The following is a 20,308-nucleotide window of genomic DNA, read 5'->3' on the forward strand; positions in this document are numbered from 1 at the left end:
ATAGCCTTGTTCGAGCTCTACCTTCTGAAACTTCATTACAAGATTGGGGTTCTAAAGGGTCTTCTAGGAAAGGAGTGGTGCTATCTAAGGCGGAAATACGGCATCGAAAGAGACGAATATTTGATTTTAAGTCGTGAGATAACTCTGGATTAGATGATTTTATACTCCGACGTAATAGAAATTGAAACTAATAAACCATACAATAATATACGTTTAAATCTGATGCATATTCAAGATTTTCAGTTATGCAGAGTAAGAGCTCCAAGGGTAGTGAAAATAGAGACATTTCTGTCTATGTTGTACCTGAGATGGGAGTTGTGCCTTGCATGAGGTGATAATACATTTCCTATTTCAGACGCACGTGACTATGTTCCTTATGCCTAAGGCATCAATGACGCTAACCTCCGAGTCACCGACCTGCCAGATAATCTGCCGTCCTTATCTTCCCCCAGACGGCCCCAACACCAACAAGTGTCTGAACAGCCTAGACTGTGTCTTGTTTTTTCAGGATGTACCAGCTGGACGGATTCCATTGTTAATAGAACGAACCATACCAGCGTTGCCTTATTATCCTTTTGTCACGTCCTTTCGCCTTCGGACATAGCTTGATCACCTATCGCGAGCCAAATTCAAATTACAAGTTGGAGGTCTACACTTTCTGATGGTATGACCGGCGATACTGCAAGATTGTGGATATTTTAAAGGAATAATTTGGCTTGTTACGGGTTACTTGGTCAGAATGAGCCCTGCCGCAGATCCCAGTGAAGCTCCTTCACAACGGAAGATGACCGAACATGGTATCGAAAACGGAATCAATGGGAGCCTGAAGGTTGAGAAACAATCCTTATTCAATTCTATCCAGGGGACACGCAGTCGATTAGATACTCCTGTGGCACAGTTCAACGGCGAGGCTGACGAACACCCAACCAATGGAGACGATGGCACAGATGGACAACGGAGACACGATACGACCTCGGAGCGCCACCTTACCAACGGAGGACATAAGATGGCAGACTTGGAACCCGAGCAGGGACTCGGCATTCTAGTCGAGCACTCACCAAACAACGGAGATAGTCCTGGCCAGTTGTCGGTAGTGGATGTGTACGATGGCCCCAAGGTCAGGGCTGTTTTGGCTGAGTTGTCTAATGATCAGTCTCACCAACCACCGGAGGATAAAGATAAGATCATGAAGTTGTCTCCCGAGAAGATCCAGGCACTCACCTCCTCCCCGGAGTCAATACCTTACCGTCCTGTGGGATCAGAAACGAGCACTGGAAGGCGAGTAGCCTCGGACAATATCCATGGGAGTGGCCCTCTCGCGCCACCGGATATACCGGAGTTTGTGCTTCAGTCACTGAGCGAAAAGCCTTCGTCCTCAGATGTTTTGCCAAAGTTGCGGCCTACTAAAGAAGTGTTGCTGGGAGATGTTTCTGAGTCGGGGAGCCCTGCCTTCCCACGAAATACTCAAAACCCCTCCCTCCGCAATAGGCCTCACGCCGCACGAACAGTTTCGACCCCTGGCTCCATGCGGCGTCAATTGCCCCTGACCACAGGTAATGACCGCCTAACCCAGACATGGGCATCGCGCTCGAAACAGGACCGACCCGCGCTGGACCGCGAGTTGAAGAATCACCTTATCGCATCACCTCAGATTATAGAATCGCCTGTGCCCTCGCCATTGCCGTCGTCTATCCCTTTACCGCCAGTTTCTCTACCGACCTATCTTCAGCTCGAACTTGCTTCTGGTCGCCCTTCACCATTGTACATCCACCGTGACGCAGCTAACGACTTCCCCTATGAATCATCGGCAGTCAAGATTGAGAGGCTTATGAACTTTATTATGCTTGTACCTATGCTCGAGCAGGTACTTTGCTTTGGGAGCCTTGCCTGCCTTGATGCATGGCTTTACTCTTTCACGATAATGCCACTGCGGTTTATCAAGGCCGTCTATATCTTGGTCGAGTCATGGGTGATGAACCTGGGAGCCGAGATCCGGTTCATTTGGAAATTTGTGCTGAATGGGATTGGTCGAGTATGGCGCAGGAGAGTTCATAATGCGGAGGACCAGCGTGGAAGACGCGAAAGCGAATCTGATGCCACTCCTCACCTGCCTCCGGGCTCCTCTGCAGGGCCAGACATAGCACCAAGAAGGAAACATCGGTCCTCCGAATCCCGCAAATATCATCATCGGCGGAAGAAGTCGATGCCGTCGGCGCTACTTCCAGACGATAAAGCGGATATCCTGACAGGCCTGCTGATGATAGCCACCTGCTGTGTTTTGATGTATTTCGATGCAAGTCGAATGTACCACTGGATTCGTGGACAGGCTGCTATCAAGCTATACGTTATCTACAATGTGTTGGAGGTCAGCGACAGACTCTTGGCCGCCATAGGCCAAGATGTTCTCGAATGTCTCTTCTCGCGGGAGGCTCTTGAGCGTCGTCCGGACGGCCGAAGCAAGATCATCCGTCCATTTTGGTTGTTCCTTGTGGCACTGGTTTACACAGTATCCCATGCATTGTCTCTGTTCTACCAGGTCATAACTTTGAACGTGGCAGTGAACTCGTACTCTAACGCTCTGATCACGCTACTTCTATCAAACCAGTTTGTGGAGATTAAATCCACAGTGTTCCGCAAGTTCGAGAAAGAGAACCTTTTCCAACTTACCTGCGCGGACGTTGTGGAACGATTCCAGCTGTGGCTGATGCTTACAATCATCGCTTCGCGTAATATCGTGGAAACAGGCGCATTCAATTTCGTCGGTAACCTCGGGCTGGCGTCTAGCTTCCCAGGCCAGACCTCTACAATCACGAACAGCACACCGTTATCCACGCCTCCACGCACAGCATCATCCATTCTCCCTCAAGCTTTCACCCTCTTCCCATCCTCAATCCTCTCATCCTTGAACAGTGTGAACTCCTTCATCCCAACCCTAGCCCAAGTCCTAGGTCCATTCCTTGTCGTACTAGGCTCAGAGATGCTAGTAGACTGGCTGAAACACGCCTACATCAACAAATTCAACAACAACCGCCCAGCAATCTACAGCCGATTCCTCGACGTCCTAGCAAAGGACTACTACACCAACGCCTTCGGCGAACAAAACCTAACCCGTCGCATTGGCCTCCCAGTCATCCCCCTCTCCTGCCTCTTCTTCCGAGTCTCCGTGCAAACATACCAAATGTTCCTAGCAGCCTTACTCCCCCAACACCCCTCCTCAACAGCAATGGGAGCAACGTCCCTAACCTCAATCCACAACAACTACGCCCCCTCCCCGGTTCCTTCCGCCCCACCCTTGACACTCGCAACCCTCCTCCCGGCCTCCGCCGCTCACGTCAGCGCGCTCTTCCGCACCCTCCTCGAAAACGCAATCCCGTCACCAGCACAGTCTGTCCATATCTTCACGGGTATCCTGCTACTGACAGGATTCATCGTGCTACTCATCTTGAAACTCCTGCTGGGAATGGCCTTACTCGCGTTTGCGCGCTCTCGATACAGCAAAATGAAGGGTCGGGAGAGTGAGCGGAAACAGTCCTCGAATAATCAGTCTGGTACTGAGAGTGGAGCGCCTCGTACTCGGGATTACTATGTTGAAGGGAGTCAGCGTGTTGGTGGGTGGGGTGTTGTTGAGGTTGGGGATGAGAAGAGGAGGTTGATTTATGCGGATGATCCGGATGGGTTGAGGAAGTTGAAGGAGAAGGAGGAGAAGGATAAGAGCAAGGATGGGGAGTTCAATGTTGATCATGTACAGCGGTATGAGATGATTGCAAAGAAGATTTGGTGATTGGATGTTTGTTGTGGATGGTGGAAGGTGTCCACTGGTTGAGTGTAACTTAGTATCCAAAGCTGTATAATACTCATCCTATTCTTACTTTACATTGTTTTGAATCATGGAATCGTGTAATATAATGGGATATCAAGATTACTTTCGAGCTACTTGCTATCTATACATTGTAGTAGATGGGTGAATAAAAGGTATCAATTCATGTCATCGGGAATAAGAATTTGAGGAAGGATATCAAAGTAAGGGAAATAGGGGTATGTACAAAACTTCGAGAGGCTCGCTGGTCGTGATCAGTATGAGAGTAGACCGGTCATCAATCACAGGAGAGCCAGCTCCTGGTTTTCATCATAATAAGGTGTCATAGCCTTCATTTGAATGCTACGAGGATGAGCCTTATCAATATTGGTGGGTATTTGCGCGATTGAATGTGTGTCCTGGCGGAGCGCAATGCATGGCCGAGGGCGAAGCGGTATTTGCCCGAGTATAGCTGGACGGACCAGGAGGTCCCTGGGAGCGAGGCTGGGGTGTATGATGAGCCATCGACGGGTTAAAAGCTGTATAGCCACCGTTTTCAGGAGCGGGAGTTGCTGCACTCATTGGAGTGTGCGTCCTTTGTGGTGGCTGTCCGTATGCGGCTGCTTGTGGGGGCGGTGGTTGGTAGCTTGCCGGGGTGTTTGTTCGGTAAGGAGCAGGCGTCGCACCAGTGCCGGCCGGCGTATAGGATCTTGTATCGTATGGATCCTGTGGATAGTAATCTTGCTGTGTGCGAGGCGGACCTCTCTGGCCACCGGGAGGCGCGTATCTTGCTCCATATTCGTCCTCTCCGCCGTATGTACCCCTCGGAGGACCGTATGGGTCGTAGTGGGCTGGCGCATCGCCACGGTTGTAATGATCGTAATCATCGGATGGGTCCATGTCAGCCGAAGAATAATCGGGCGCTGGGGTGTGACTCTGATATGCTCGAGAACCAGAGCTATCAGTCAGGTTGCGATATCCAGGGCCGGGGGTATTACGACCATCATTGCCATATGGCGCAGGAGTCGCTTGAGAGTGAGGAGTGGCCTTCCGTGATGGAACGTTAGCCGGTAAGGGAGGGACCGGGGGAAGTGTCGGAAGCGTCGGTTTCTGCCCATCAAGGGGAGTGTATCCCATTCCGGCCGCATTGCCGGTCAGTGAAGCGGACTCGGACATAGCTGAAGAAGAAGTCCCGGTTCGGGCCAGTGTTGGTTTGGCATCGAAGTCCAGATTCGGCAGTGTCGGGTTGTGCGTCGGCGCTGTCGAAGTCGATCGCGAGTAAGGCGGCAAAGTAGTCTGGGTAGTACTTCGCGACAACGAAGCCACTGCAGGGACCTTGTCTTCGGCGAAAGACGGCAGAGTCGGGTTCGAATCCGTGGCTAGCGATGGCTGAGTGGGTGCTCGGTTCTGTAATTTGAGTCCCTTTGCCAGGGCCTTATTGTTCTTGCGGTGCACGATGCGCTTCAGACGTTGGCCAACCTTTCGACGGCAGTACCTCGAAAGAGTACCGTCTTCCGCTGGGATGTGGTGGAACAGGAAGATCAAGTAGAGTACAATTGCCGAGATCAACTTGAGAACCGATAGGACCCAAATGACCAGGGTGAAAAGCATACCGAACAAGACCACAGCTTGAAGGGTGTTGTCCTCGGCCAAAATCTTAACGTTGTTGAAGAATTGAGCAGCCGAGGAACTTCCATCATCATGGGCTGCATTCTTTCCCCCAGGAATGAGGTCCATTTGCATGACCGAATAGAGAGTGATGGCATTGAGAACTTGACGCGGGCCATCTGCGAAGATCGTGTTCATCCAGACTAAAAGCTCCGTTAGCAATTATTGAAGACTAGTGAGCCATAGTGGTATACCCACACTGGAAAGAGAAGTATGCATAAAGAGCAACATATTCTGCCGCTTTCCTGTCTTTGGTTAATTCAGCGAAGACAAGGAATCTCCTGTACCCACGACCCCGCCTGCCGAATCGAATACTCTGAATACGCACGGCCAGCGGATCCAGGAAGCTGCGAGTAATACTACCCGATCGGATGGCGCGGACGGCATGTATCCATCGGTAGGCCAAAAGAATGAACGAAGCAATAATGCAGGCGGCGAAAATCCAACGGGAGATATTGAAGGGAATGGCGGGTTCAACTCTACCGGACCATCGAGAGAAAGCCAGCAAGTTGACTGCAGTGAATGTATCGACACCGTAGACTGCGATTGAGATAAATAGGAACACCCATAAGAAGAAATATGAGAAGGGCGTCAGGCAAGACTCCGATTTAAAGTCGTCCAAATTCTAAGGGAGTAATTATGAGTATGCCGAACCACCTATACAGCATATTTAACACGGTGATTTTGTAGACCTACCACATAGTCCCATTTCTCCTCCATCGCGACGTCTCCCTTCTCACGGTCTCCACCACACAGCATTGTGTCAATTGACCTGGTCCTGCCAGGGAGTGATCACGGACAATTGGAAAGAATGGCGCGATCACGGACAAAAACGTCGACTTCCTCGGGCCAGCCGGGAAAAAGTCGTGATCGAGGTTGGAAATAGGTGTAAAGAATAAAGAGAGACAAAGGTCAGGCGCAACGAGGGGAGTGGTGGTATATTAACCGCGCGAATGGCGCATACCTGCAGAAGGCAAGGAGGGAGGCTGATCGTGGTGTCAGGTATCGAAGAATGCAAGCCACGTGTATATGGTCACAATGAAGCGCCGGTATTCTGGGCGCGCATTGGGGTATTCAAAGCGACAATAGACGGACTTTCATTGAAGACCGCCGATCTCGCCAAGAAAGGGGCAGTACGTGGAGAAAGAATGCGCAATTACCAGTGCCAATAGGCGAAAATAGGGTTGAAAGAGTGTGGCAACCTCCCCAGCTTTGAACCTGGGAAAAATGAGTGACTCAAATGGAAGTTGGGAAAGGAGAAGTGAAACGAGGGGAGATGAGGAGTTCGGCAGGGGTGTGGGGACGCGGGAAGTTACAGGCACGAGCGGGTTTACTTTTTAGGGCTGACAGGGTCTGTCTTCTTTTTGTTCATTTGGGCTCTTTTTCTTTTTCTTTTTCTTTTTTCTCTTTTGTCTGTTCTTCTAATGTTCTAAATTGGGAATGTTCTAGGCTACCTTCATCAATACCCCGGGGCTATTGACAGAATACCTTTTCTGGTAACAATTCCTATCACTGGCCCACTAAAACCCTGAGACAGATAAGATGGGACCCCCGACACTATCCATTCTGGCTGCTCACTGGCCATCCGCACGCGCCAGGAGCCGGCCCATGTAAGCGCTTGATTCACTCCGGGCGCTACACAGTTTGATATTTCCGACGTGGCCTTCTGGGGTTATCTTTTTTTATGTTTTGTGCTATACTCTCTTGATCTCGAACAGGAGTAAACAAACATGTTGATACCTAAGGTGTCATGACCTATTTTAGACATCACATGATCATGTCTAACCTTGGAAAGGACAAGCTCATTTCCAAGACCAACGCCAAGACTTGGCCTCAACGAGCACTAACCTGAGGGCTCCGAGGCGCTTCCCTACGAAACAGCCCATCCCCAAACATTGAAAGTGAAACCTTCAATGTCGGAGCTGACGAAGAACGGCCTTATCTCCACCCCCGGATCGGCAGCAATCCCCCAATCAGACAGCGCCCAGCCTCAAAAGCTATTCCAGCGAGTCGCGCTATATTTCATCAACATTCATCTCTTTTATCTAACTTCTTTTAGCCCAATATCTATACATAATACGGCAATCAGTAAACTGTTCTCATTGGCCATTCGGTCGTTGCACATGGATTATGTTCCCGAGTTCATGCTCGTGTCCTTCGTAAGATGCATATGCGACTGCTTCATCACAATCAACAGCGCTGTCCGTTCATTCTCACCGCATTCACCTCAATGAACACCTGATGGTGAAGAGATTAACATCCGTTTCCTCTATAAGTCCCTTGAGGAAGTCGAAAGATCTGAGAACTACCGACCAAGGGGGTTATCACCCCATACAAATCGGAGATCACTTTCACAGTCGATATCGAATTGTTCATAAGCTAAGAAATGGGTCATATTCAACTACGTGGCTGGTCTGCGATGAACAATCCAATAAATATGTTGCCCTAAAAGTTTGTATAGCAAACTCGAACCTAAAGAAAGTGGACATTATATCAACTCTCACTCGCCCTCATTATTCTCCAATCTATACTCCTAGAAAGACAATAGTCCCTTCGATTTTAGATAGGTTCAGTATTCACGGTCCAAGCGGCAGTCATACTTGCTACGTTGTAGCGACGGCGAGGGCTAGCCTCTCCGGGTCGAAAGATGGTTCGCGGATCCGCTTATTCTAGCTTGACGTAGCCAGACCATTAGCTGCGCAACTCGCTCACGCTGTGGTTTATGTGTATGCCAAAGGAATTGCCTATGGGGACGTTCACCTAGGTAACATTCGCAAAGGAGAGATATGCTATCTTCGACATGCTCCGGCCGATGCTCTCATCCAGAACTGAGAATCGTCCTACTAAGAAGCAATTCTCGAGTCAGAATAGATGGTGAATAGGCTCTACCTAAATATGGGAAGATCCAAAATAATATATGAGTTTCTCGAATGAGACTGTATCTGGGAATTATAGGATGATTGCCAGAAAGACGCCTTGAGGCTGAATGAGCGACCAACTGTTTTTGTCATGTACATTTATAATATCTTCACGCTTCTACTAAATCTGACAAATAGACAAAGCTTTGCTTATGCCTTGTGCGAAGGTTAAATTCCCGGGGTTTCATTCGTCCGTCTCGGCTTCGTCCGTCTTATGTCCGAGACGGCCTATCGATGGACCGAACAGAACATAGCACAATACGAGCGATATCCCTGCAATATAAATACATAGAATGATAACCTCAAATAACCTCCATAATTGACGACAGACACTCCAATCGCCAACATCCAAAATGGTCTCTCTACCAGACGTCCAGTCCTCAAATTCCCAAATCGCCACCACGCTCCCAGGTCTCGTGGCAGTCTTTGTAGGCGCAACAAATGGCATCGGCGAAGCAGCCCTAAAAGAATTCGCCCGGTCAGCCCGATCACCTCGCGCGTACTTCATCGGCCGCTCGCAAGAAGCCGCAGCCCGCATCACAGCCGAATGCCGCCAGTTGAACCCGGAGGGAGAATTCATTTTCATCCAAGCGGACGTTAGTCTAATTCGGAACGTCGACGCGGCCTGTCGCGAGATTCGGAGTAAGGAAAAGAGTATCAACATCCTCTTCCTTAGCTGTGGAACTATTCGGTGCGGAGAAGGTAGGGCATTCTCACATCCCCGATAAGAAAAAAGCATAGTTGCTCATGATATAAAAAGATACATCCGAAGGCCTCCATATCATGTCTGCAACTGGATATTACGCGCGAACACGATTCATCGCCAATCTCCTCCCAAATCTCAAACAAGCAACAAGTTTACGACGTGTCGTCAGTGTCCTAGCTGGCGGCCACGAAGGTCCCATTGACATAACCGATTTCCAAGGAAAGACGATGTCCATGCTAAAGATACGTGGACATCTTGTGTCCATGACTGATATGGCACTGGAAACACTGGCCGAGCAAGCGCCAGAAGTGACGTTTATTAACGATTACCCCGGTGCAGTTAAGACAGGGATTGGACGCGAGTCGAATACTCTGCTGGCCTGGTTTATGACTATCGTGCTTATGATTATTGGGCCATTAATATATATCCCGATCCGGGAGTCCGGGGAGAGACATCTATTCTTCGCTACGAGTGCAAAGTATCCTCCCCGTGCCCGTTCCGATACCGCGGCGGAAGCTTCCTCTGGTGTGCCTTTGTCGGAGGGGGTTGAGGTTGCCAGTGGGACGGATGGGAAGATTGGGAGTGGGGTTTACAGTATTCACTGGAGTGGGGAGCATGCTGGTCCAAAGGTCGTTGAGTTGTTGGCTGGACTGCGCGAGCAGGGGATGGCACAGAAGGTTTGGAAGCATACGGTTGGGGAGTTTAATAGAATTGTAGGGTCGGCGGATGTCTGAGTTGGAGGCTACCTTTTGGTGATGTTGTCGAGTTTTGATTAGGAGCAGGTGCGGTATTGATAGAGGCATTCCCATTCTTTGTCCTGTAATACTGCGGGCATGCGAGTTAGAGCTTCCAGTAAATGATATATTTCTTCGTGTTTGGACAGTCCTTACTGAAACCAGCTTCCACCCTAATCATTAATTCATCGATTTCGGGCCTCGGTAGCATACATGTAATCGTACCCAATCTGAATGGGCAATCTGTTCTCAAGCATAAATGATAATGGATAATGGCTAGGTGGGGACCTCGGTAGGGAGGAACTATGGAATTGCTGGGGGGACCCGCTTACATCCATGGATCACCAGGGGATCGGGGCCGATCTGATGACATAATCATAACAGGTGCCTCCTTGGGAATCTAATGCAAGTTGACATTCGAAAAATGTAAATTTATATGCTCGACACAATTTTCCGAGTTGTTATATGTCAAAGTATAATTCGCCATGTCATGGAAGACAGGGGTCTGTTCGCGGATCCAGTATCGCTTAATCCGGTATCGATTGCGAGGGGCTAGGTTTGAATCCCTTACTCCGTATAAAAAGAGATCGTGAAAAACAATCCTCGACTCCATTGAAATTCTCCTTTCATCTTATAACCTTGCAACAGTTCAAATGTTGTTACGGTGTTTGAATTTTATCTGTTTGTAACCTTGGAAACTCTGCGCTTGTCATTGGTAATTCCAGGCAACCATCTCAAAGTTGTATCCCTTGCGGCTTTTTTTCCCGATTTAAATTCATCTCACATCTGCAAAGGTCATCCATATTCTTTCCAGTGTGCATTGCTGTCTCTGAGACCGAATGAAGTACTCTGTATAGGATGCAGATCTATTGAGCCAACGAGAGCCAAGCACTTTGTCATTTCATCTACACCCCACACGCGGCTCTTCACTACTAGGGAACTATCGAAACCAAGAGGGCCCTTGGTAACAGGAAGATCTACTTTAATCTTCTCCGCTCTATGTGAGATCTGGGCTGTCAGACTACAATATATTTCCCCCCGGACCATCCAGAAACCCCTAGCAATGGGACACGTCAGCGACAGCTTCACCATTCTCTATGTCGGCCTCGCCGCCGGGATATACTTCAAGCCGGAGTACGCTATTTTCAACTCAAGGATTGTGACATTCGCTGTCCTTTTCGGGATCATTACTGTGTCAAGGATTCTTTATCAGCTTGTGTTCTATCCCGATTATTTCACTCCCTTGAAACACATTTATTCACCTGCGGTAGGCTCCTCATCATTCCTATGGGTCCGATAAACGTGCCTAATAGTATCTAGGGACGAAGTTGGCTCAGGGGGAATTCGACGGGTTTCCTGCTTGAGACTCCCTATCCGAAATTACGGGAGTGGGCGAAGAACAGGCCCGATCAAGGTCTCATCCGGTACTATATGATCGCAAACCTCGAAAGAGTGGCCGTAACAAGCCCAAAAGCATTGGGCGAGGTGCTTGTTACGAAAGTTTACGATTTTGAAAAACCCGAATTGGTTCGGCAAGTTTTGCGGCGCATTACAGGTGACGGAATCCTACTTGCTGAAGGCGAAGAGCACAAGGTAAATTTGACCCTTCAAATGCCACTCTGCATAGATTTAAACTTACAATATCTCCACCAGATGCAACGCAAGAATCTTCTGCCAGCCTTTGCCTATCGCCACATCAAGAACCTCTATCCAGTCTTCTGGGACAAGAGTATAGAAATGGTCAAGATGATTGAGAAAGACCTACAGAGCAGGAAGGCCAGTGGTAATGCCGACAATACAGTTCAGATCAGTAACTGGGCCAGTCGAGCAACCTTGGATATCATCGGCGTCGCCGGTATGGACCACGACTTCGACTCTCTCCGTGATCCTAACAACACTCTCAACCAATCCTACCGCAAAGTTATGTCATCACCACCCCTCATCACGAAAATCATTTTCGTCGTAAGTCTGTTATTCGGAAGGCCAGCGTGGATCCACTCCTTACCGACGAAACGCAACAAAGATGTCAAGGAGAGTGGCGAGGTCATCCGCAACGTCGCGCGACAGATGATCCGACAGAAGAAGGCAAAGATGGAAGACCCCAATTCCGAAACCGGCATTGACATTATCTCCGTTGCACTCACCAGCGGCACCTTCGACGAAGAGAACCTCGTCGACCAATCCATGACCTTCCTAGGCGCAGGCCACGAGACAACCGCCTCAGCACTACAGTGGGCCGTTTACGCACTCTGCAAGAACCCCAACGTCCAAACCCGTCTGCGGGATGAAATCCGTGCTAATCTTCCCTCCGCGGACGACCCGACTCCAATCTCCGCAGCCGCCATTGATAATCTGCCATACTTAAATGCAGTGTGCAACGAGGTCCTCCGTTTCCACCCCTCTGTGCCGACAACCACACGCAAGGCGGTTCGTGACACAAGTATTGCCGGCTCACATATTCCCAACGGTACCACATTCACGATGTCTCCGCAGATCATCAACCGGTTGGAAGAGTTGTGGGGACCAGACGCGAACGAATTCAATCCGGACCGCTTTATGGGTCCCGGTAAGGCTAATACCGGCGGTGCGGTTAATAATTATGCCTTTTTGACTTTCCTGCATGGTCCACGTGGGTGCATTGGGCAGGGTTTTGCGAAGGCGGAGCTTGCTTGCTTGATTGCTGCTACTGTTGGTCGGTTTCACATGGAGTTGAAGTTTCCTGATGCCAAGTTGGAGATGCGGGAGGGTGCTACTGTTTCACCTAAAGACGGAGTACTTGCCTTGCTTACGCCGTTGGAGGGGTGGTAGATTTGAATCAGATGTGCGCTTTGGTTTTCCGTGGTCTTTGCGGTATATAATGGTGGTGGTTTTTTGGGTGGTTTTGTGTTAGCGCTATTCAAGGCGAGCTATCGGAGTGTTGTGATAGATACTGTACTTAACAGTTGATTTACACGGATATATATTCATTAGTGATCGCTGGGAATACTATACACTCTTCGATCTCTGCAATAATGTCTGGGCTTTCACTTTTCGTTTTAGTGCTCAACCCTCGCCGCTTTTTGCTCACTGAGAACTAAGCAACCAATCCCACTCATTGTTTACCTGAACAGCCTGACCCAGCCAAACTCATTGCGACCTGACCCCGGGAGACCAGCTGACGAGATAGTATCATGTCGCAATCCTTCCTTGTTGGTTCATAACCACTTCACTGGCCAACAAAAACTGCCAAAATTTTAGATGCTAGCTTTTTGCTAATTGCGTGGTTGGTTTTTGGTTTCCTCTTTGACTCGTTGGTGCCATTAAGCTGATAGCGCTACGGTTGTCCATTTTCCATGGACATCGGCACCATTGGCAACCTCCTCGGGGGTGCAAGGTCGATGATACCATAAATTGAACTTGCACTGATCCACGGGATTGATATGCATCAGATCAATACGAGCTGCGCGTGGAATCACGTCATTAGGCGTCAAACCAGCAGACTCCTGATTGATAACGTGTTCCATTACAGCGATGAAATGGTCCGACGTCCAGAGACCTTCTCGTCGCGGGAAATCACGCAATAGGCGTACTGTCGCCCGGCGCGTATGCCAGTCGCGGCATTTACAGGCAACGAAATATAGTATTTGCAGAAGCATGGGTTTAGTGGAGAACATGGAAGCTTGCTCCGCCAAGCTCAAGTAAAGTGCTGCCAATTCGTTTATCCGCTGGAAAAGGGGCAAACAGGAATCGTGAGCCATCTCATCCAGCGGGCTTCTAAGAGCATCAAGTAGGGTATCACAGGACATAGTCCATAGCTCGATCAGTATAATCGGGCCGCGGTCTTGTGGAGATAAGGTATCCCTATGTGTCGAGATGAAAGCATGGAACTCGCTCTTCCAGTTCTTTAATCTCTCTTCGACCGTCTTTTCCACATTATTCTGATAGAGTAGATCGGCAAGGGCGGCGTTCAGCCCCCGTAGACTAGATCCTACGCGGAGTTCGAGTCCCTGCGGATAATTCGCCATGATAGCTGCCCCAATGATAATCACAAAATCAATTTCAGACACTCCCGAATGCCCATATATAGGTCGGCATACGGTAATCGCCTGCCAGAGCGGTAGATCGTCTGCTTCTGCGTCTATATCATTCAATGCTTGAGAGAATGTAAGCCGGTGTAGCTGTAGATCTGAAAATGTGCGCATTAGGACCAGTCCTGAGGAATTCCCATCAAAATTGACCTTCTGCCATTCCATAAGCACATTATAACCGGACCGTAGGTGCGAGGTCACGGCCTTAACATCGCCCTGGAAGAGAGACAGCGACACCAGCATAATACACGAAACAAGAACGGCCTCTCTATGCGCGCTGCTTGTCGTATATGTATCTCCCTTCGTTAGTCTCTGCCGTAGAGAAACAAGGGCCTTAGTGCACTGCGCTAGCGTGAAAGACGGGATTTTACTTGCACTAGGCTTAGCCTTGACCAGGGACTTCGATTTGAAACAGTCGGCTTCTTGTATAAATTGCCAATGCATAGAGCTCAAAGCAATGGCTGCATGTCGCACAGCAGGTTCCTCCGAGGCGACCTGGTGAACGAGTCGCTGCCAGAAGTCATCGACCATATATCCAGTACATTTTGTAGAAGTATGCGTCTTGAATAAATCGAGGTACCATCGTTCGGTGTGTGAAAGACCCACTTGGCTTGGATCGAGTAACTGTGGTGCCACGAAATAACCGGGGGCTGAATGGGGGGCCGAGTAGGGGGCCGCATTTGGGGCCGGGCTGATGACCTGTATGTCTCGCATTCCGCGTTTACGCCGGTCCAGAGTCTCCACGTATTCGCATACTCGGCCCGTATTGGTGCATTTCAGACATGACGGGTACATTTCATCGCACTTTTTGCGCCGAATTCTAGAGAGTGATATATTAGTTACCGGAGATCTCGCTAGTAGCCCGCATGTTAGCTTACTTACTTGCACGCTTGGCAGCCAGAGCGAACCTTTGGATGGCTTGCCCTCGTTCTTCTAGTATTTGATTCTTCAACCATCTTAATCTCGGGAGGGTCAATTGCCTTATAGGAACACATGAGGTGCTGGCCGTGGCCCATCTGGTTTTGCGAGGCTTCAATGTTGGATGGGAGTTGCGTTCACCGCCTTAGTTCCAAGGTTCCAATATTCACCCAGAACGTATTTCATAAGCAAGTGACGCACCCGTAGACTCATCTCCAACGCATCTAATCTCTCGTTGACTTGCGTAAGTTATGTAGTTATGTAAGGTTGTTTTTGAGTAACTAGCTAACTAGTTAAACTAACGTCTTTCACTATCGAGCTGGACACCCCACCCAACTCGGGTTCCAGTTCGAGGAGACTCGTAAAAAGGCTCTAGGACCTAAGGGAGACTCCCCGAGCTGACAGCCCCAACGAAATCCAATATATCTACCAACCCGCCATACGCTAATGATTCACTATGTATCATTGCACCTGAAGACTTTCATACGTTGTTCTAGTTTTATCTCGTTCTTGGAAGAAGACCATCATATCAGTTTCTACTTAATCTCTTGTGTGATTCCTTGTGAGCCTTTATTCTCCTTTAGTCCCGTTCCTCAATTTCTCCTGTAGGCCCATTTATACTTCGCATTTCAAGACAAAGTTTATCAGCCCCCTAGAAGCTGATTATTAGCCAGATGGAGGGACTGGACTCTTTTAAGGAAGATCTGTACTTGATCTTAGTTTATGAAGCCCCGTATCATTCAAATTGTTTACAGAGATACCAAGTTAAAAAGTCTTTCGCGCCGTCTAGAGGTTGCTTTCGGTTCTGAACTGGTGTTGGAAGGTAGGGACCCTATTCAAAATCTAGAACCAACCCGCTTTCGGTGCATCCAAGTTGAGGACGAAGAAAGGACCAAAAAGTTCCCGTCTCTACTTTGTTTGCCGTGGGGGAGATTATTGTGGCGGAAGTCTCGCGACACCCTTTTGGTTTTCGCTGTTGCGATTGAGGGTCACTTTAGTCATCTTCCTGGAAGCCAATCAACAACCTAATGTAACGAGCCTCACCTAGTCTGGCTTTTCAGGAAGCTGACTAAACACACAGGTACCTCCAGATTTGGGAACTAATCCGAGAATTATGTTGAGCCGACCAGCACCAACACCGTGTTAGGTGGGGGACGGGCCGTTAACTGTTAGGGTGATCACTCCTCTCACTCCTCCTGCTGGATGCTTCCTTCCCCTTCGGGTTAGCGCCCTGATGTAGTCAGCTATATATAGAGGCTAATAACTGGAACGCGGTGTCAACGCCGTACTGGTAAAACAGGCCTTCAAAAGCCTCTTGACAGGGACCACAGACGTTTGATGACCCTCCTGTTGAGTACCACGGTCTGTGTCCAGCGACGATTAGCCAGGGTGTGACAGAGCGGTCGACGGAGGCGAGATCAGCCTTGAGGAAATGTTTCCCGACTCCCACAACTCTCACAAGGTTGCTCACTCTGCTACATAGCAGGGCAGCTTCCTAGAGGCTGTCAGCAGAATGCACAAAAGAGCCCAATACAAATAGTGACTACGAACACAAACGCATTTGAGCCTTCGAGCCTTTAATGAGACACAAGATATGAATAAACCTCCGGCACACATCCAATAGGCTTTCCCCACGCACCTCCACTACGGCAACAAGTCGACTTCATACATAAACTTCGAGGAAGATAAAATAATTTCTCTGGACGCTTCAGCACCATTTGTGGCACGACTACCCTCACCCTGGCAGTCTCTGATCGTAAAGAAAGGCCTCTCGAGAAAGGAGAAAACGGTGCTACGTCAGTGTGGGGACGATTCGGACGATCTCAGATCGATCCACAAGACCCATAACCCATTTTTAGCTCGGTCAGGGTCCCCATAAAGCCAGACCAAAGGCCTTTAGCTTGAAAAAGTATATTTGCCTCAAGTAGCATAGCCAAAGTGTGCCGCAACATAATGAGGGCTCGTATGTTTATCTATTTGGTGGTGTTGGTATATATTAGTCTTATTTCGAGTTCTTTAAGGCGGGGCGGATCAGATAATCCGACTAAGGGTAAGATTGTCAGATATCAGGCTATGGGAGGAGTTGGAATAAGAATACTGTTAAGAGTCTTAGTTTTGTAATATGTACCTGTTCTGCCTAGAGACTATAAAGGTTATGCGAAACTGTTCTCATGGCCCGAGAAAATCGAAGTCATAGTTCAGCATGTGTTGATTGTCAAAAGGCCACTAAGGCTGTTAGATTAGAGGCTAAAATCCTAGGCGATTATAAGAAATATATTTCAAAGCTGATGACATGTAGCTTAAAACTAAAATTTGCTCATGTAAGAATACGTACTTAGGTTTAGTGACATTGACCCGGGGGCGGTAGACAGAGCTAGAGACCCAGCAGATTCTAAGACCGCGGTCTCAAGACCTACTAGGCCACCAGACCGCCCACTAGCGTCTTCTACGGCTTCACGGCCCGCACAGTCGTGAGACTCAGATCCAAAGATGTCTGATGACTCAAGACTTATAATTTGGCTACGATATTCCATCATCATCATCGGCAACAAATGAGCTCGGTGATTTGTGGTCTTGCGGGTGATTTGCGGGCGATTCTTTTAAGAAACATAATCCAGCATGACATGCGTCTGTTAATAGCTGTAATATCCTAGCATACTCTGACAGTCACGGGCAATAAGAGGTGAGAAAATTCTTTATATGTCATTCATCAACCTTCGTTCTTGCTCAGGGGACCCATAAGATTTCAACAAGTCGTACACCTCTTCGGGGTTGTTCCGTGCCAAACCGCTTGGCCCCATCCCTGTAAGATATTCACGACGTTCTAGAATGGCATTCCGTCCACTATCGATAGGCGTATCCCCCTGGAGGTTCAACGCTAAAGGGAATGCACCGCGTTCTAGCAGGGTTTGCACCATGAGACGGAAGGTGGTGCCCGCAGCCAGGTGAAGAGGAGTATTTCCATCCTTGTCCACCTCGTGTAGTCCTTCCGGATGCACATCAAGGATAAAGTTTGCAGCGGCAACGTGCTCTCTCTCTAGATCATCGAAACCCCTACGCCAAACCCAGATCGGGCGATATGCGTAGTGATGGAGAATGGTACCTCCGCCCCAAAAGCGTGCCCCCAGGGAGACACCCCCAGCCACAAGTGCTTTCAGTAATAAGATGCTGCAGGATTGTCTAGCGCGGAATAAGAGATCCTCCCCGTATTTAGTCAGATCGACTCGATCTAATAGGCAGGAGATGATCTCGGGACACTCGGCCCCCAATAATGCGCACGAATACCATTCGATATTCTCTGGTTGCAATGAGAGGTTATCATAGAATGAGAGGAGATAATTGAACGCGTCCGGGGATTTTGAACGTGCTGCTCGTGCCAAAGGTGGGTATCCGTTCCTGCCTATAAGACGCACATCCGCCCCATAGCCCACTAGCAGCCGTAAAAGCTTTTCATCCCTAGCGGCAATATGAACAGCAGTCTGGCCGGAAGAGTCCAGGGCGTTGATATTGGCACCGTGGTCTAACAGCCAGGTAATCACGCTATGGTCGCCTCTGTAAACCGCTATGTGCAAAGGCGCTTGGTTGTACCTGCTGTGACCAGTTGGCTCGGGGTTCACTTCCGCTCCTTGTTGTCGCAGCGTTTCCAAAACAGGGATGTGTCCAGATATTACGGCGGTTCTGAAGGGCTTGTCGAGATCCTTTGCTACCAGGACTCGATTAGTTTGGGCGGTATCCAGGAATATGCGTAATAGCCGATCGTTCTTAGCCCCTAGTATACTCTGACAACATTTATCCCAGCATGAAAAGTGGATTTGACCATGCCGCAGAAGCCGTTCAACCATGGCAGTATTCTCCAGTTCAACAGCCTGGAGTACTAATGAGCTTAGAGCCTCCGCATCTACCGTATCGTCTTGGCCTTCCACCTTGCTCAGAATCAGTTCTAGCCAGGGCTGATTCCCCTGCGCTACCGTTTCGCGTAGGGCATATGTTATCGCATCCCCGTGTGCTTCGAAGTCGAAATCGCCGAGCCGAATAACTTTCTGCATCATTAGAGAGTTGCGTGCTGCAACTGCGTATCCCAGGAGTTCGACCACATTGTTGACACTGGTTTCAGGTGGAAATGGCAGATCTTGCATTGACCCTTCGTCCTCATCGCTGACCAATTTCCACAGCATTGGATTGAGAAGCTCGGCGAAGCGTCGGTTTGTGAGGACCAAGCTGTTCAGTGCACTGTCAAGGAGCATCTCTCCGAGGTGTAGAATGAGCTCGTTTGGTAGGCTTTGAAAGTCAGCTACCATGGCGATAATATTAAAGGGTGCCTCGATTATAATCAGAATAATTGAAGCTTGCAGGGGCTGGAAGCAAGGCATGTATTATATTTTTGTCCTTGGCATATTGATCCGTGCGTGAGCCATAAGCGAACGAGCTGTGGTAGTAGTGCCGATCCCATTCTGAGCTTCTCGTATTCGGGATGACTCAACCAATGATTCATTAACTAACTAGGACCGCGGATATCACTTTTTGAAAATGGTCAGAGAGACCCCAAGAGTCCCAATGTTCAGAACCTACGAGTTGACCTGCAATTCCTTCCCTCCACGCTGTATCGTATTCAGTATGACGGCTGTCGAACGGCACGGAATGAGCGGGGATTATGGTCGGCATCTATGAATACGCCGGATTCTCTTTCTAGTATTATTGAAGCTATTAGGGACCACCTGAATTGGCACAACTGCAACCGACTCACTCCGTTCATCTCAGTATTTGACGAGGAAGAGAGGGCGGAAAATTGGGCTCTGGCCTTGCACCGCAACGACGTTCAGATGGCAGAAATTGATACGAGTCTTCTCGAAATACTGTTGCTTTCCCTCTGGAAAGAGCTCGGCAAGTACTGAGGGTTGAAATCCCTCTAATCCCCTAGCACAATAGGGAATGGCTAGTATTGCATCACATTCCAGCCGCAGCAATCAGGCATTGGGTTGGAAGGCATACGATCTAAGAACACAGAGAGGATAGGCGTGAGAGACGTGAAGAAGGTAAATACAACTTTAAGCCTTATCGGGAACTACGGACTCGCTAGTGTACTGACTCGAAAAGCGAGAGCTGAAAGACAATATCAATGGCGGATGCAGAATGATCCACTTTATCATTATGTCAGCGAGCTTGGAGGATGGTACGATGACGAAGAAGTGGAGGAACGGCATGTTGCGGATGATCTTATTAGGCTTATTAAGGACAACTACTGATGTTTTTATTTTGGTGTGTCGGAGTTACACTACGAAGCTTACAAATATTGAGGCATTTCCAAGCTATATCATCGGACATTTGCATATTTGCACACGCTTGACGTCGATACAAGACACATAGTTGAAGGGAGAAGCAAGAAAGACCTGGTATTTATGGCAGGGGTAAGCCAAGAGCCGGTAAAGCTAGGCGGTAACTTGTAGTTCTCCGGAAAGCTGATTGGACACGGGTGTTTGGCGGTTTGAAACTGCGACACGACC

General features: G+C 48.9%; 7 protein-coding genes across 7 annotated transcripts; 4 read left to right on the plus strand and 3 right to left on the minus strand.

The window, feature by feature from the left end:
* Positions 1–739: 739 nt before the first annotated feature.
* N7537_006744 (TAPT1 family protein) lies at positions 740–3,781 on the plus strand (the record flags this gene model as incomplete). The annotated part of the gene is made up of 1 exon (XM_056897801.1): positions 740–3,781. One exon carries the CDS (start codon positions 740–742, stop codon positions 3,779–3,781), a length of 3,042 nt encoding a protein of 1,013 aa, XP_056753586.1.
* Positions 3,782–4,177: 396 nt separating this feature from the next.
* On the minus strand, positions 4,178–6,223 carry N7537_006745 (uncharacterized protein; the record flags this gene model as incomplete). The annotated part of the gene is made up of 3 exons (XM_056897802.1): positions 4,178–5,607; positions 5,663–6,089; positions 6,161–6,223. 3 exons carry the CDS (start codon positions 6,221–6,223, stop codon positions 4,178–4,180), a joined length of 1,920 nt encoding a protein of 639 aa, XP_056753587.1.
* A 2,512-nt stretch (positions 6,224–8,735) lies between these two features.
* On the plus strand, positions 8,736–9,822 carry N7537_006746 (uncharacterized protein; the record flags this gene model as incomplete). Its single annotated transcript, XM_056897803.1, has 2 exons — positions 8,736–9,084; positions 9,143–9,822. 2 exons carry the CDS (start codon positions 8,736–8,738, stop codon positions 9,820–9,822), a joined length of 1,029 nt encoding a protein of 342 aa, XP_056753588.1.
* Positions 9,823–10,885: 1,063 nt separating this feature from the next.
* N7537_006747 (cytochrome P450) lies at positions 10,886–12,630 on the plus strand (the record flags this gene model as incomplete). The annotated part of the gene is made up of 3 exons (XM_056897804.1): positions 10,886–11,089; positions 11,143–11,415; positions 11,476–12,630. 3 exons carry the CDS (start codon positions 10,886–10,888, stop codon positions 12,628–12,630), a joined length of 1,632 nt encoding a protein of 543 aa, XP_056753589.1.
* Positions 12,631–13,121: 491 nt separating this feature from the next.
* Positions 13,122–14,603, minus strand: N7537_006748 (uncharacterized protein; the record flags this gene model as incomplete). Its single annotated transcript, XM_056897805.1, has 1 exon — positions 13,122–14,603. The coding sequence occupies one exon, from the start codon at positions 14,601–14,603 to the stop codon at positions 13,122–13,124; it is 1,482 nt and encodes a 493-aa protein (XP_056753590.1).
* Positions 14,604–17,503: 2,900 nt separating this feature from the next.
* Positions 17,504–19,105, minus strand: N7537_006749 (ankyrin repeat domain-containing protein; the record flags this gene model as incomplete). Its single annotated transcript, XM_056897806.1, has 1 exon — positions 17,504–19,105. The coding sequence occupies one exon, from the start codon at positions 19,103–19,105 to the stop codon at positions 17,504–17,506; it is 1,602 nt and encodes a 533-aa protein (XP_056753591.1).
* Positions 19,106–19,471: 366 nt separating this feature from the next.
* On the plus strand, positions 19,472–19,699 carry N7537_006750 (uncharacterized protein; the record flags this gene model as incomplete). The annotated part of the gene is made up of 1 exon (XM_056897807.1): positions 19,472–19,699. The coding sequence occupies one exon, from the start codon at positions 19,472–19,474 to the stop codon at positions 19,697–19,699; it is 228 nt and encodes a 75-aa protein (XP_056753592.1).
* Between the last annotated feature and the right edge of the window lie 609 nt (positions 19,700–20,308).

This window comes from Penicillium hordei (genome assembly GCF_028827395.1).
Source record: "Penicillium hordei strain IBT 12815 chromosome Unknown utg000003l_segment0_segment0, whole genome shotgun sequence".
In the NCBI taxonomy this organism is placed as follows: Eukaryota; Fungi; Ascomycota; class Eurotiomycetes; order Eurotiales; family Aspergillaceae; genus Penicillium; species Penicillium hordei.